At 35.1% G+C, this 15,709-nt stretch overlaps 1 protein-coding gene across 1 annotated transcript in view; it reads right to left on the reverse strand.

The window, feature by feature from the left end:
- The window catches only part of LOC107723938 (semaphorin-3E-like), a 70,015-nt gene that overhangs the window by 13,411 nt on the left and 40,895 nt on the right, over positions 1–15,709 (reverse strand). Inside the window, exons 4-9 of the mRNA XM_016532668.1 lie at positions 13,703–13,762; positions 13,440–13,559; positions 5,184–5,280; positions 4,164–4,280; positions 1,209–1,351; positions 541–655 (exon numbers count right to left, since the gene is read on the reverse strand). Coding sequence (XP_016388154.1) covers positions 541–655; positions 1,209–1,351; positions 4,164–4,280; positions 5,184–5,280; positions 13,440–13,559; positions 13,703–13,762 — 652 coding nt within the window. The remainder of the gene's footprint in view (positions 1–540; positions 656–1,208; positions 1,352–4,163; positions 4,281–5,183; positions 5,281–13,439; positions 13,560–13,702; positions 13,763–15,709) is intronic.

Here is a 15,709-nt window from a genome sequence, read left to right on the forward strand (position 1 = left end):
TTTTTTTTATATATATATATATATATAACATTTCTGTCCCCCTCACTTCTGAAATGATGGCTACGCCCCTGATTTTACAGCAGCTCAAACAGCAAGGCACTAGCAATGCCAAGAACTGAAAACCTTGAATGCAATGTATGTCGCTTTGGATAAAAGCGTCTGCCAAATACAAAAATGCTATTTTATATGTATGTATTCCATGTATGTATATGTGCAAGTTTTATGGGCTAATATTACACACAATCCCTTGCACTACAGAATAAGATGAGACTGAGATGTTCAAAATGCTTACAGTACACATCAAAAACACAATTTTAGACCTAGTACTGGTAATTCTCCATATCATAAGCTACTAAGTTTTCACGCGGAGTGAAAGTGCACAAATTAGGTTTCATAACATCTTGCATTATCTTTACAAATTGCAATTATCAGCAAAAATCCACATCCCATGATGAAGTATAAGGTGAAATACTTTCATGGTTTTAGACAGGCATGAAAAAGACCACTGGAGAGGAAGACAGAAAGTAGAATGTCCCCTACCGAGCTCATCAAAGTGTGTGTCAATGCCGTTTGGTCCAGCCACTGAGCAGATCAATCGAGTCTTCAGGAAAGAGCTCCATCTGTTTACCAGCATCCTCTGACCACCCTGGTCATTCTGACAGAAGGGAAGAGATAAAAAGACACTTCATTTCACCTGACCTATGGGTGCTTGCAGCACAAGATTTTGACAAAGACAAAAAGTAATTGGCCAGTGCTTGGCTGGTTAGCTTCAAAAATGAATCCCCTGCTGGCTGATGTTGGTATGGAGCAAAATGTGCACCATTATGGGAGCAAAAACATGTTTTTTCATTGAAAACCATTCAAAAAAACTTGTGTATTTTGACTACATTTTTGCAAGCATTTCATTACATTATAATGTTTTGCCAGAAGTTGCTTAAACTGTAGTTTCCCTGTCTGTTGCTTTTGATGTCACTGGATAGCCATAATGAAGCCACACAATCAGTGTTGACATCATTGACATTTATGGGGAAAAAAAACTGGTTTCCTATGAACCTTTCCTATGAGTATAGGGGGTCCTGCATATGCTATTGAGATGAAGAGGAAAGCTAAGTAAACGCTTTCGGTAAGCATTATAGATCATGCTTTTGAATGCTAAACAAGACTCATTTGATTCAAAGATCTAAACAAGCATGTTTTTGGTATCATACCGCACAGACTCTGGCCACTCTGGTGTAAACGGCTTTGTTTCCTCCTTCTATGTTGGCCACTCGTTCCGTGAAGAAGTAGTAGACCTTATAATCAGCAGGATCGTCATTGTCAGGGATCACTGTCGAACCCACGAACTTGGGCTCTAGGAAAAAAAAATATATATATATAACGACATATGGTTAGAATTACACAGAAACACACACTTGTATATACTGGTAAAAGTTCGGCTTTTTTTTTCATGTTTTTGAAAGAAGCTTCTTCTGCTCACCAAGGTTGCATTTATTGAATCAAAAAAATACAGTAAATATTTTGAAATATTTAAAATGTTTTTTTTTCTCTGATGGCAAATCCAGATTTTTAGCATAATCGCTCCAGTCTCATAATCCTTCAGAAATCATTCTAATATGGGGATTGGCTGCTCAGGAAGCAATTATTATTTATTATACAGTAGCTAAAACACTACTTAATATTTATGTGAAAACTATCAATGTATTAATTATTATTATTGATGCTCAATTATTAACAATGATTCTTATTATCAATGTTAAAAACCGTTTGTTGCTGCTTAATATTTATACACTACCATTCAAAACCCATTTATTCAGCAAGGATGCGTTCAAATGATCAAAAGTGACATTAAAGACATTTATAATGTTACAAAGGATTTCTTTCTCAAAAAATGTTGTCTATTGAACTAAAGAATCCTAAAAAAAAAAAAAAAATCACGGTTTCCACAAAAATACTAGAACGATCATGATTCTGAAGGATCATGCGACACTGAAGACTGGAGTAATGAATGCTGAAAATTTAGCTTTAACATGCAAAACAACATGTAGGATATAAATCTGTCATTTTAATGTGCATTTTAAATGCATGTTTATGTGCATTTGCCTTATATAATCAAATATGAATAAATCCACTATCTTATTATTCAGTGTGATCCGCATGTCGGAGGCCGCTACAGCTTTGTGCAGTGAATGTGAGTGGGATTAGATCTTCAGCGCTTCATGAGTCAGCAGCGAGAACACTTAACACCAGTTAACTGCATTCAAAACATGAACAGAACTCAACCCCAGACTATTGAGTGCACACAGAAAATGTAAAAGTCTCCATGGAGTCGTGCTCTACACTCTGCATTAGGCACTCGAATGTTATCGAGCAGGTGACCTAAGGATGTGATGGTATTTGACCGTGGTTTATAATGTCTGAATGGATGTTAGAGAGATGGATGGTACGTGTCAAACACCTCTCTCTCTGTATGATTAATGCATCACAGCAGGGGTCGGAATCACATGTGAGAAGTGTGAGAGAATGCCATATTTTTAACATCTGTCTGACACACTCAGGCTATCTTCAGAATGAATACAAAAGCTTAATTCATGCATCAGCCAATCAGAATTTAAGTCAAAACTATCTGTTCTTAAATGCACATTCTGGCAATTGTTGAAGATCATCTATGCATTCTATACACAGTTGGATTCTGTGCATACTGCAAAAATAGCAGTAGTACGCCATTGTGAATATATCTTCAGTCACACTTGGCGTGGAGCTGATGTGTTAACTGCACCTACAATGAGGCCACAAGCCTTGCTACAGTGCTACGCATGGTAAAAGCATCACTCTCGCTGGTCTGGGCTGAAGGCCAGATCTCTCGTACGGCTGCAGGAGGAGATATACAGCAAAGGGAAGCATTAAACTGGCTCACAGACAGCAGGATGTCGCAGGCCTCTCTAAACCACACACAGGATGAACTGTACATCAATCTTGAATTCTACTTTATTGCTCTATTTGATTCTATGTATGCACATTTATGTGTATGATCGTTTTATATCCAGTAGCTATACGCTGTCGTTCAAAAGTTTGGGATCAGTAAGATTTTTAACGTCTCTTTATGCTCATCAAGGATGTATTTATTTGATCAAAAATACAAAAAAAAACAGTAATATTGTGAAATATTATTGCAATTTCTAATATTGGTTTCCTATTTTAATATACTTTAAAATATAATTTCTTTCTGTGACACAATTCTTCAGTGGCACATGATCCTTCAGAAATCATTCTGAAAATCTGATTTATTATCAGTGTTGAAACTGTTATGCTGCTTAATATTTTTTGGAACCAGTGACACTTTTTTCTTTGATTCTTTGATGAATAAAAAGTTAAAAAGAAAAGCATTTATTCAAAATGGAAATCTTTTCTAACAATAGAAGTTTTTAATATCACTTTTTTTTTATCCATTTAACATATCCTTGTTAAATAAAAGTATAAATTTCTTAAAAAAAGAGAAAGAAATAATTTACTGACCCCAAACTTTTGAATAGTAGTGTATATTGTAACACAAAATTTCTATTTGAATAAACACTGTTCTTTTTAACTTTTTATTTATCAAAGAATCCTGAAAAAAGAATCACAGGTCCCAAAAATATTAAGCAGCACAAATGTTTCCAACACTGATTATAAAACAGCATCTTATAATGATTTCTGAAGGATCATGTGACACTGAAGACTGGAGTAATGATGCTGAAAATTCAGCTTTGCTTCACAGGAATTAAATTATATTTTAAAGTTTATTAAAATAGAACACTGTTATTTTAATTTGCAACAATATTTCACTATTTTTTTCTGTATTTTTGATTAAATAGATACAGCCTTGATGAGCGAAAGAAACGTCTTTAAAAACATTAAAAATCTTACTGATCCCAAACTTTATCAAAAAGAATAAAAAATACCTTCATGTAAATAACTATTAGCTTCACTGTAGTTCAAATTTTTTGTGATTTGTAGGTTGACAAGCTCAGTTTCAAAGCTTGCAAACCAGCATGGTCTTTTTGGTGAAGCCAATTGACCAAATAAGTGTTGCTGGTTAAAGCTAGATTAAACAACAACTTCTTGAGGACACCAGGAAGCATTATCTGCAACACAAATTGCTTGTATTTTCAACAGTTTTCTCTCACCATTCAGCTGCTGTCTGTCACCCACTTCAGTCCTAATGAAACTGCGGTTGCCTAGACGATATAGAGCGGCATCATTCTCCCAATAATCAGTGTACAAGCCAACAAACAACTCCCCACCTGTCAATCAAACATGATTTAAAGAGAGAGAGAGAGAGAGAGAGAGAGAGAGGGAAATTAAATCAGTATTATGGAATAAAATTGAGATGCTTATTGGATTTAATACTGTAAAGCTGAAGTGTTTTGTCAAGCGTTTAAATAATTTAAGCAGTTATTTATTTATTCAGTTTCAATATATTAACTTAAAGAAAAATGTCACTTAAAACTGGTAAGTTTTAAATCAGTTCAGTAATGTTATGATTTCATATTTCACATGGCATTTAACAATAATATACATCAATATTTAATGACAAACGTTGCATCCCTGAACACTGTCTTAAGGTAATGCATAACAGCTCTTGTAATGTGTTTGTCATATATTGAGATACCACTAGGTGGCACCGCAGACACTGTATATAACTGCCTCTATTTCACCAGTGAGTAATAAATCCTGCGGTAAGTCACGATGTAATGATCTAAAGGGCAATATCAATTTAGCATCTAAACATTCTTTATTATGAACGATCCTGATGCTGGGCCGGCTGAGAGAGACTAAATTAATAACCCAGCTGAAAACAGTCTGCAGCTGCTGTCAGAGAGGAAGTCATCAAATTCATCTCTCAGTTTCTCTTCAATCAAATCCCTGCTGCCGTGTGAATGAGCTCTCTGAAGGGCTGGAGCTGAAGCGTGTTATGAAGAGCTTTCGTGCTCGGTGGCCCCTGGCTCAAAATGCACTCGCTTCCTTTCAAAACTCAAGAACACACACATTCTGAACATCAAGATGAAAAGAAGAAGGGGGGGGGAAGCTACAGAAAAATAAAGACATAATTGGATGAAAGATATTTGGATGTCAACAAAAGGAGGAAAAGACTATTAAAGGATGGAGGACAGAAGAGAAAGATGCAGGAACGGATGAATGCTTACGGTACATCGTGGATGCTGAAGGGCTGTTGGGATGGAATGGACATCTTCCTCTGCCACTCTCTATGTGATCAGACTCCAACCTGAACTCTCCTTCCAGCTGGAACACAAACACACATTTAACAAGCTAAATACAATAATAAATAATAATAATAATAATAATAATAATAAATAATAATATTAAAGTTGTTCTTTGCCGAATAAAATACAATTTATCTATCAAGAACCTTTTATAAACAGTGAGTAATCAAATTATTTTTAATAATAATAATAGAGTTGTTCTTTGTTTAATAAAATACAATTTAGCTATCAAGAACCTGTCATAAATAGGGAGTAATAAAATTATATTTAATAATAATAGTAATAATAATAATAATAATAACACCAATAATATGTTGTTCGCTAAAAAACCTATATAATAATAAAAACGACAATTATAATTGTAACAGTAGTATTAAATCAATCAATCAGCTGATTTAACAGAAATATTAGGTAATAAATTTGTTATTCCATCAAAAATAATGTTTTAATTACATTTTCACACTCAAAATATAATCTGTTCATCACCAGCATACGTTGTGCTTTTGTAATAACAATACTACAAATAAAACATAAATAAAATAAATATATACATACATTTATTGTTTATTAAGAACCTTTCATGAACACAATGCTTTTCGGACTAATAAAATTAAATTTACTAACTATTCTAAATATACAATATATTTACAATAACATTATTGGCCTAAGTAAAACATGATTTGGATGATTTATTGATGTTTCAAGTAATATTAGCAATAATAATAATAATAATAATAATAATGATAATAATAGTTGTTTATTATTCCTTTGATCATCTTTAATGCTTATAATAAATAAATAATCAATCAATCAGCCAGCTTTAACATTTAACAAAGAAAAATAAAGTTATTCCCCCAAGCATTAACGTTTGACTTCATTTTCTCATGACAGTACTCCCACTCAAAATGCCACCTGTTCATCACCAGCAGGTTGTGTTTTTATATGCTTGAGCATGAGATCCCCAGCATGACTTGCTGATATGCTGGTGTACCCTCTAGGTTCCTAAAAAGCTTAAAAAGTGAGACTTGGTCAACCAGCTTCAACAGAAAGATCCTGCTGGTTGAGCAGCTTCATTATTAGTTTTGCTGGTGAACAGCATGGAGAGTCATGCTGGTGTAAGCTGGTATTTCCAGCAGGGTACACAAAATAGAAATCTGACACTGCAAAGTCTGCAGTTCTTAGCATTGCAGCAAGAAAAAAAAAACAGTGAAAATAATCAATCAGCCTGTGGGCAACTAGCATCATAGAGTATAATGTACTGTATTAACACATCAGTATCAGTGTATATTATAGTAGCTTTTCATCAAATAACACACAGGCCTTCACCGCATTTCCTGCAGTCTCAGGGGAAATATAACATCCAGGTGAAGCAATGGAGGGTAAAATGAGATTGGAGTGCACACATCCAAGTCCTTCCCCACATGAAAAGCCCTTTGAAGAATCACTTTCTCTCTACCCTTATTGCAAAGCTCACTTTTACCAGAAGGTGACGGTATAAGCTGTGCAACATGTGTCGCAGAACAGGCTTTCACGAGCTTGATTTATGTGTTCTCACACCGTGTGATCCTGGAGAAACAAACACCAGACATGTAACACCAGTCCATCCATCATTTTCTGTCTTAGGATTGTTCTTCTACTCTTTCCGCAGGTAGACGTTTTTTTCCGATCATTACTTCATACGAAGCAGGAATGGAAATAAATCCTTAGCCAAACCCATAACTTCAGTTTCATTTTATGAAGCGTGCTGTTACATGGGAGAATTATGGATATACAGTAAATCATAAAGGTTGGCTGTGGTTGACGTGCTGGTTTATGCCGAGGGGCCGTAAGGTCCTGTGCGAACGTACAAATCTTACTTAACACAGTCTTGTGATCACCAGACAGATAGCATCAGCGCTTGTGGCCAGCACACATGGTTGTGAATGTGCATATCTGCTCGAGCAGATGATGTGCCTGAAGTAACATTTGTGGCATAGATGAGATGAAACGGATCGAGATTCACATGATAATCAGCACACCTTATGGCTGATGAGTCAAAAACACAAACTCACATGCACACCTTGTGGAAGGACACATGGTTCAGATTTTCATGAGGTTTGGTGATCGTGTTGCGTATCGTCAGGAGGGATGAAATGTTAGGTGAGAGATCACCTGAAACTGACAGCCGCAGAATACCAAAAATGAGTGTTGGTTGACCTCATATGATGCTAACCCTGGAACAACATATAAAACGACCAAATTTTGCTTAATCGCAAACATTTAATCGCAATTGCCAAGTTTAATCGCAACATATAATCATTGCAGGTAATAGTGCTCACCGTCTGTTTGATTACATGTAATTTGTAACTAACTGCATGGTTCTTACTGTACATTTCTGCCATAGTCACCACTAATAACCTACTCCTAAATATAATGTAGAAACTTAAAATTTTCTGTAAAGCTGCTTTACTACGATTTGTGTCATGAAAAGCATTATACAAATAAACTTGAATTGAATTGAACTAGTGATGTGTGCAAAGGGCTGGTTCAAAACCAAGTGAACTGCAAACTGAGAGATGAAAAAGTGCACATTAATAATTTATATTATTTATTAGCGTTTAATAATGTATTAAATATTATTAATAAAATATAACATTTTATTTTACAATGTGTTTATTTTCCAACAATATATTATTTTTTAAGCATAGTTATATGAATACATAATTATTTCTGAGCTGTTACATGATGTCTAACAGGTCTGTTCAAAAAGTTTGGGGTAATCATTACAGCAGAAAGATTTAAGCAATGTCTTAAACGCCCAATTATATGTACTTATAAGTTATAAACCAAAGATAATAAACAATTCTAAAACAATTATACACAGTTAACAAGCAAAAATACATGGCACACACAAATACCAATCAAGCAATTTTAATTCGACTTAATCTTATATCTTTTTTTAAATCATTTTTAAAATGGAAAGAAATGAATTTATATTAATAGTATTTTTTCTGCCTCATCTTGCATTACATTCCCTGTGAAAAAGAAGTGTGCTTAATTGTACTAAATGTGCACTTGTAGTGAATTTCAAATCTTAAATGTATATTTTAAAAACTGTACTTGCCGATAAAGTGCACTTCATAAAAATGTCAAATTAAAAATCTGTACTATTAAGTGTATTTTAAATCATTGTTTTAATAATCTGTTGCAGTGCTTTAAAGAAGTACACTTATTTTGATTGACTAACATATTAAAGCATATGTGAAGCACTTGATTACAGTGTTATTTGATATTGCATTTAAAGTTGATATATTTTAAATGTATGAAATTGCAACATCATCAATACAGATGTATAGTTCAAATATATATTTAAATAAATGACATACCATAAATGCTTGTCAGTACATTCGGCAGTACAATTTTTCGAAGATAATAGAATTATGAAATGACAAATTAAGAAATATTTAAGTGGATCAAAAAAGAACTCTAAAGCTGAAGAAGTTCAGCTAATTGCATTTAATTTACTTTCAGCCTTCTTGTAGCTCAAAAAGTAGAGCATGACACTAGCAGCACAAAGGTCATGGGTTCGATTCCCAGGGAAAGCAAGAACTGATAAAACATACCTTGAATGCAATCAAAGTCAGTTTGAAAAAATAAAGCATCTGCCAAATGCACAAATGTTACATTTAAACTATAATACATTTTAGTTTCATTGTGATTAACATGCATGTTATTATATTATATTATATATTAGGATGCTCACTATGTTTCAGAACAGCGTTTTATGTGTTTATTCTGTTAAGATGTGAGTGAGGTATGATGTGGGTGTATTAGTATACAAGTATGTGTAAAGCCCATGAGAAAAAGCAGGGTTTTGGTGAAAGAGGAGACAGTGAGAGGGAACAGTGTGCTGTGATGTGTCAGGTGATGTGCGTATGGGCGCAAAGAGACGGAACGGTGCTTATATTCCCGATATTAGAGAAGGAATGCATGCTGGGCCATTCGCTTATGGGTACGTGTGCACGCCTCTCACTCGCTCTCTCCGGTTCTGCTCTGTGTCTCCGTAGCTTTATCAGTCTTTCCTGTCATCATAGCTACATCTGCAACATGTCATCCCAGCACTCCAGGGCCGAGTGTGTGTATAATTGTGCAGGTATGTGTATCCATCTTCGTCGCCGTGTGTATATCTGAATGCGAAGCTCATATCTTACGTGCATGGATGCATATGTGTCTCGTATGCGTCTCATTAATGTCTCCGAGTGTTTAGGGTGTAGCTGTTCCAGACTGAGGCGTGTGCTGGAGGCCTGCAGCTCAGCACTGGAGTTATCAGGCACCCCGCTGAAGCCTGTCTCCTCTAATTAAACCCTCTCTGATCTCCCGCCTATGGCTCCCATAACGCCCGTGGCTCTCTCCTTCACCTCTGCTGGAGGGTCAGGGAGCCAGACGTGCTTCCTATTCCCAGCCATGAGTGTCCCGATTTCTGAACCTAGTTGGGATAAAAAGCGGGAACGAGGTGGAAAGGGAATTCTCCATCTTGAAACCTCCAAAATTGTGAAAGAAAGCCTGTAGGCCGCCTGCCACGATCCAGATTCTCGGTTTCCTTCAAATAAACCTCTTGTCTTTGCTCTTTTCTTCTTGCCTGTTCCTTCAAATAAAGCTCGCTTCTCTATGATTAGCCGCTCTGTAATTTGACTGGGGCTCTCCTGGGAGGATGGAGATGTTTGTTTTCGCTTGTCTGGATGTTTGGTTGGAGATTTTAACAGAGTGCGAATGATAAAACTTCCTGTCGCACACAGTAAAACAAACTCTGTCTGTCTCTCTGGAGACCAGGCTTTCACCACAGGCGGTTGAAGAGTGTTAAAGTTGCTTCAGAAAGAAAGTGCTGTCAGGAGTATTTTTTGTCACTTTTACATTATTATTGTTGGGGTTTTGCCTCTTCGTTAGAGAGAATGACAGGAAGATGTTTGGGTGAGAAAGGAGGCGGCAAGTGATCAAGATACGTTGCAGACTGGACTCAAACCTGCATCACCTACATAAGCAAAATGTCAGAATGTGAATGGTTAAAGGGGTCATATGATGCGATTTCAAGTTTTCCTTTCTCTTTGGAGTGTTACAAGCTGTTTGTGAATAGATAAGATTCCTAAAGTTGCGAAGACTAAATGAAAGTTATAAAAGTTTTTTTATAAAAGTTAAGACTGGTCCACGCCCTCCTAAAACGCATCATTTAAACACGCCCCCACATGTCTACGTCACTGTGTGGGAAGATTTGCATAACACCAAATTAGGATGAAAAAGTCTATAAATGCACCACTTATGGACTATACACTATATACGATAAGTGGTGTATTTTCAGACATAAATGCAACTCAGTGTATCATATAATTTGATCAATGATTTGTACATACAGACGTTTTTTTCCACAATGACAAAATTTTAAGGTGGTTATGATAGCATTTAATCTACCTTTCCACTGAATCATTAACTCAGCAGTGTGAAACTGGCATCAACAAATTTCCAACAAACCTCCAAAAACAACAACAAGCTTTTTTTCCCCTACGCTTATGGCCTTAAATTTTGAAAAGCGAATAAGGCATTTTAATAAATTAAGGGTGTGTTGAGTTATTTTAGTATTATTTATATACTATTACAGTGTTCATTAATATTTTGGATTACCTTTTAAAGTATATCTTCACTTTTAAATTTAATTGTAGTAAATTTATGTACTTTTGTCATTTTTATTAGTTGTGGAATCATTATTTCTATTCAGCTTTAGTTTTATTAATTTATTTTTAAATTTTAGTACTAATTTTTATTGAACTTTTTCATCTAATATTTATATTTTATTTGAGCTTTATTTCAATGAACAAAAACTTTTTTCAATTTTTTTAATAAAAACAAAACAAAAAAACAATTAAGTTTTAGTTAACAGTTACAACACTGCTGTGGACAACCTGTAAAATGTATCTAAATATGTGCTCTAAGTTCAAATGAAGTAGTGCAATGACATGCTGGAGCTTTAGTGCTCTTAGGAGAGATGCAGGTTCGAGTCCATGCAGCAACCCCTATCCAGATCCCATTCCCATTAACTTACTGTACTTTTCAAAGTTCTAAGTAATAAAGAGGCAAAAAAGAATAAATGAACAAAGCCTGATACTGATGTATTAATATTAGCATGCTAAGCATGAAAACCTTCAACTTTTCCACACAGCAGTGCAGATGTAGGTCACATTGTTCAGTCTCTGCCTCTCTAAACCACCAGATTTTTAACATTCCTTATAACGATAATACAATTCCATATGCTTTTAAATATGTCTTTCCTTCCAACTGCAAACGGCAAAGTTTTAGCAAGCTGAATACCAGCAACCATGTTATCAGACAGCCCTCCAAACCAAAAGAAATGCGCTCCTAAACCTCACGGTGACACACAGCATTTGGATCTTTTTACAAATCAAAGATTTCAGAACTCAAAACACGACCAATGTTTTAGTGTCTTGAGATGTTAAACGCTTTAACTTGTTACCACTCTGACTGGTTTCAATTATAGCAAGTCTCTCTGCACAACTCCAGCATGTGTGGAATACAGTGAGAGTGACAGTCGCAGACTGCAGGGGTAGTTTCCAGTATGGTCTCCGATGACAAACAACAGCACAACACTGGACACAATTCATCCGTGAGTCACTACAACACATTCCTCAGAAGACAAACAGGACCTCCTCAAGACATGTTTTTCTGGAATATAAGACAGAAAGAGGACAGAAGGCGACACCGGAGCTACATGCGACCTCAGTCTGCTTCCTATACAATAAAAAGCTTCAAAGACGTTGCGGTCACTGAGGCATCTCTGAAACTTTGTTGTCAACAACTGTGACTAACATTACGGTTTTAATTCCATCATGTTTGTTCACCTTAAAGCTTTTAACTTTGAAAAACACGAGGGTTTTCAATTATAACATAGGCATTTTTTCCCCATGTTTTCCAATAAAAATCTAACCATCCTTGAAATAAATTTACTTTTTTTTTTATTGTGAAATCTTATTACAATTTTAAAAATGTGTTTTCTATTTCAACACATTCTACAATATAATTTATTCCAGTGATGGAAAGCTGAATTTTCAGCATCATTACTCCTGTCTTTAGTGTCACATGATCCTTTAATCATGCTGATTTGCTGCTCAAGAAACATGTCTTATTATTTTCAATGTTGAAAACAGTTGTACTGCTTAATATTTTTTTTGTGGAAACCATGGTACACTACCATTCAAATGTCTTGGTTAAGTTTTACTTAAAAAATGTCTTTCCCCTTTTTTTTTAAACTCTAAATTGATCAAAAGTGACAAGAGACATTTATAATGTACAAATAGCTTTTAACTTTGAAAAACAAGAGGGTTTTCAATGATAAAATAGGCATTTTTTCCCCCATGTTTTCCAAAAAAAATCTAACCATCCTTGAAATAAGATGAATTTACTTTTTTTTTTATTGTGAAATCTTATTACAATTTTAAAAATGTGTTTTCCATTTCAACACATTCTACAATATAATTTATTCTAGTGATGGAAAGCTGAATTTTCAGCATCATTACTCCTGTCTTTAGTGTCACATGATCCTTTAATCATGCTGATTTGCTGCTCAAGAAACATGTCTTATTATTTTCAATGTTGAAAACAGTTGTACTGCTTAATATTTTTTTTGTGGAAACCATGGTACACTACCATTCAAATGTCTTGGTTAAGTTTTACTTAAAAAATGTCTTTCCCCTTTTTTTTTAAACTCTAAATTGATCAAAAGTGACAAGAGACATTTATAATGTACAAATTTATAATGTATATTATTAATATTAGAAATATAATTTCACTGCTGTTCACTGAACTTTATATTCAGTTTCCACTAAAACTCTTTTCAACATTGATAATTAGAACAATTATGAATAACTTAGCAATATATTTAGATAAAAAAGCATCAATATGCCATTTTTTTCATATATCACTATTTGATAACATTCAAAGACATGATTATGAATTGTTTTATTTAGAATCAAACTAAATTAATGTGTAACTTACTGCCCTCTTATGATGTTATGTATTAAGTATATTATTTATAATATTTTATATATTAAAAAATAAAAAAATACATAAAACAAGGAAAAACAAAAACAAAACACTGATCTAAGATTATTTTCTTTGCCACAGCAGAAGATTTACCTCTGTTCCACGGCCCACTCTGATATAGGCACACACTGGGCTGAAGGCTCCAGTCCCACATGCTAACAGGTGGGTGCTGTTATAATGTTGCACCAGCTTAATGTAGTTTGCACACTCCGGCTGTGAGAGAGGGACAGAGAGAAAAATAGAGATAAAGAGATAAAGAAAAGAATGCTTTTAACACTTTTCAAGATAAACACTGTAGCCATGTAACAGGATATCACTGTGTCATATATACTGTACAGGATGTATAACAGATTTACCTTCTCTCTTCCCTGCATTAAACAATCCCCCACCTGCTCCTCAGAGCTCGGCCAGTGAATCTAAAACAGAAAAACAAGCACATGGGTTCTGGTCATGTTGTTCTGGCACAGAAATGTGCTTGCTGTACTTGGCTGAATTGTTATATTTTTTGACCTGTGGTTGCATAAAAAAGACTGTCTGCATTTCTGTAGTTCAAACAATAGAGCACATTGCTAGCAAAGACAGGGCCATGGGTTTATTTCCCAGATAATGCATGAACTGATAATGTAATACCTCAAATGTAATGTTAAGACACTTCGGATAAAAGTGTTGCAAAATGCATAAATGTAATTTCAGGTCCACTACAGTCTCAGAAGAAAGGTATTTGTACCTTATTGACCCCTAAGGGGTATATATTAGAACCTTAAAAGGTAAATATTAGTACCTAAATAGAACATAGTGCCTTTTGAACAGCTTTTGTAATATTTTTTGTGAGACTGTGGAGTGAATTATAACTCTTTACAACCCTCTAATTATAATACTCCCTAAAAGCCTCTTATAAGTCCACTTAAAAACATTTCACACCTGAAGAAATAAAAAAGTACTTTGGACAAATGTGTTTAAAATTATGTACACTCACATGAGATGAAGACTCATATGAGAGGCCTACAAAAAAAAAGCTATTACGTAACTTGATTCTTATGTAATACCATCTACTTTATCTCAGTAAAGCCGCCTATTTACTATCTCCGACAAACGTCAGACCGGACGTCATTCATTTTCAGTGGAAAACAGTACAGCTGCGTGGATACAGATGGATGCATATAGAGAATTTCTTTATCTAATTTGAGCATTTAGTTGCATCAAAATATTTTGTAATACTGTATATATTTTTATATGAAATTTGTTTTGCATGGATATATTCTTACATTCATTATTCATTCCTCTTACCATTGCAAAAAAGCAAAGGATAATGACCGCTTCCAATCTGAAAGTTGTGTGGTGCGACTGTAATTAGGGGCCGAAATGTGGAAATCGTAAATAGATAAATGTCAGAGACAGTGGAATGGCTGCTTAATCCCCCACCCACCCTGTTATCAGATACTTTCTTTTGTACATGAATTAAGGGTGACATCTGTTAATAGGTATTTCTACAATGCAATCGAAAACCAAAAACGTCTGCTTTTGACGTTGATGCTGCATCCACAACAATAAGTGTTACATAGTAATAATTGCATACTTAATACAGAATACATATACAGAGTTCTGGCATGAAACTCTAGATGGCGCAATCCGATAGGTCTAACTCAATCTGACCTAATGACATCATTATCACATGGCACAGCTGATTGGTTCTCTCCTGTATCGGTAGCCAATGAGCTCGCTGCTCAACATTCAAATATATGACTAGTGCTTGCCGTAGCAGTTGCAGCTTGCTTCAGAAACCCTCCACCTTCCCCAGCTCCACCTGTATAGATCTGCTACGAGGTGATTCATGTATGTTATATTTGCAGCAGCAATATTTCTTACATGCTCACAGCAGCATGTTGTGGATGTATTGGCAGTAGCAAGTCTCGGCACTTGCTCTGCCGCAGCAGCAGCAGCGTAGCAGATCTATTCCGCCAAAACCAAATACATTAACATTGTCATGTACATTACCATGTCAATCCCTCCGAGAGTTGTCATGACAGAAATATAATTCAACTATATAATGACAGTTTCAGTGCAACAACCTAAAATGAGCACAAGGATTTGTGAATATTTGTAAATTGTAGTTGAACAGATGGTTGCAATATAATCCCTGGGTTCTCTTTGTATGAGAGCTGTTTTTATTTATTTAATAAGTATGTGCGTAGTTGTCCTGAGATTTATTTAGCAACAGACGTAAATTGCTTTGCGCAACATACTGTCATGAGCCAAATGAGACGATAAACTGTATCTCCCCCCCCTCCCCCCCCCCACACACACAGATGACAATTCTGGACAGACATGGTGCCCAAATCCTGAGAACAGCTATGTAAATGCAT

This window comes from Sinocyclocheilus rhinocerous, unplaced genomic scaffold, assembly GCF_001515625.1.
Source record: "Sinocyclocheilus rhinocerous isolate Xijiao unplaced genomic scaffold, SAMN03320098_v1.1 scaffold2049, whole genome shotgun sequence".
Classification (NCBI taxonomy): Eukaryota; Metazoa; Chordata; class Actinopteri; order Cypriniformes; family Cyprinidae; genus Sinocyclocheilus; species Sinocyclocheilus rhinocerous.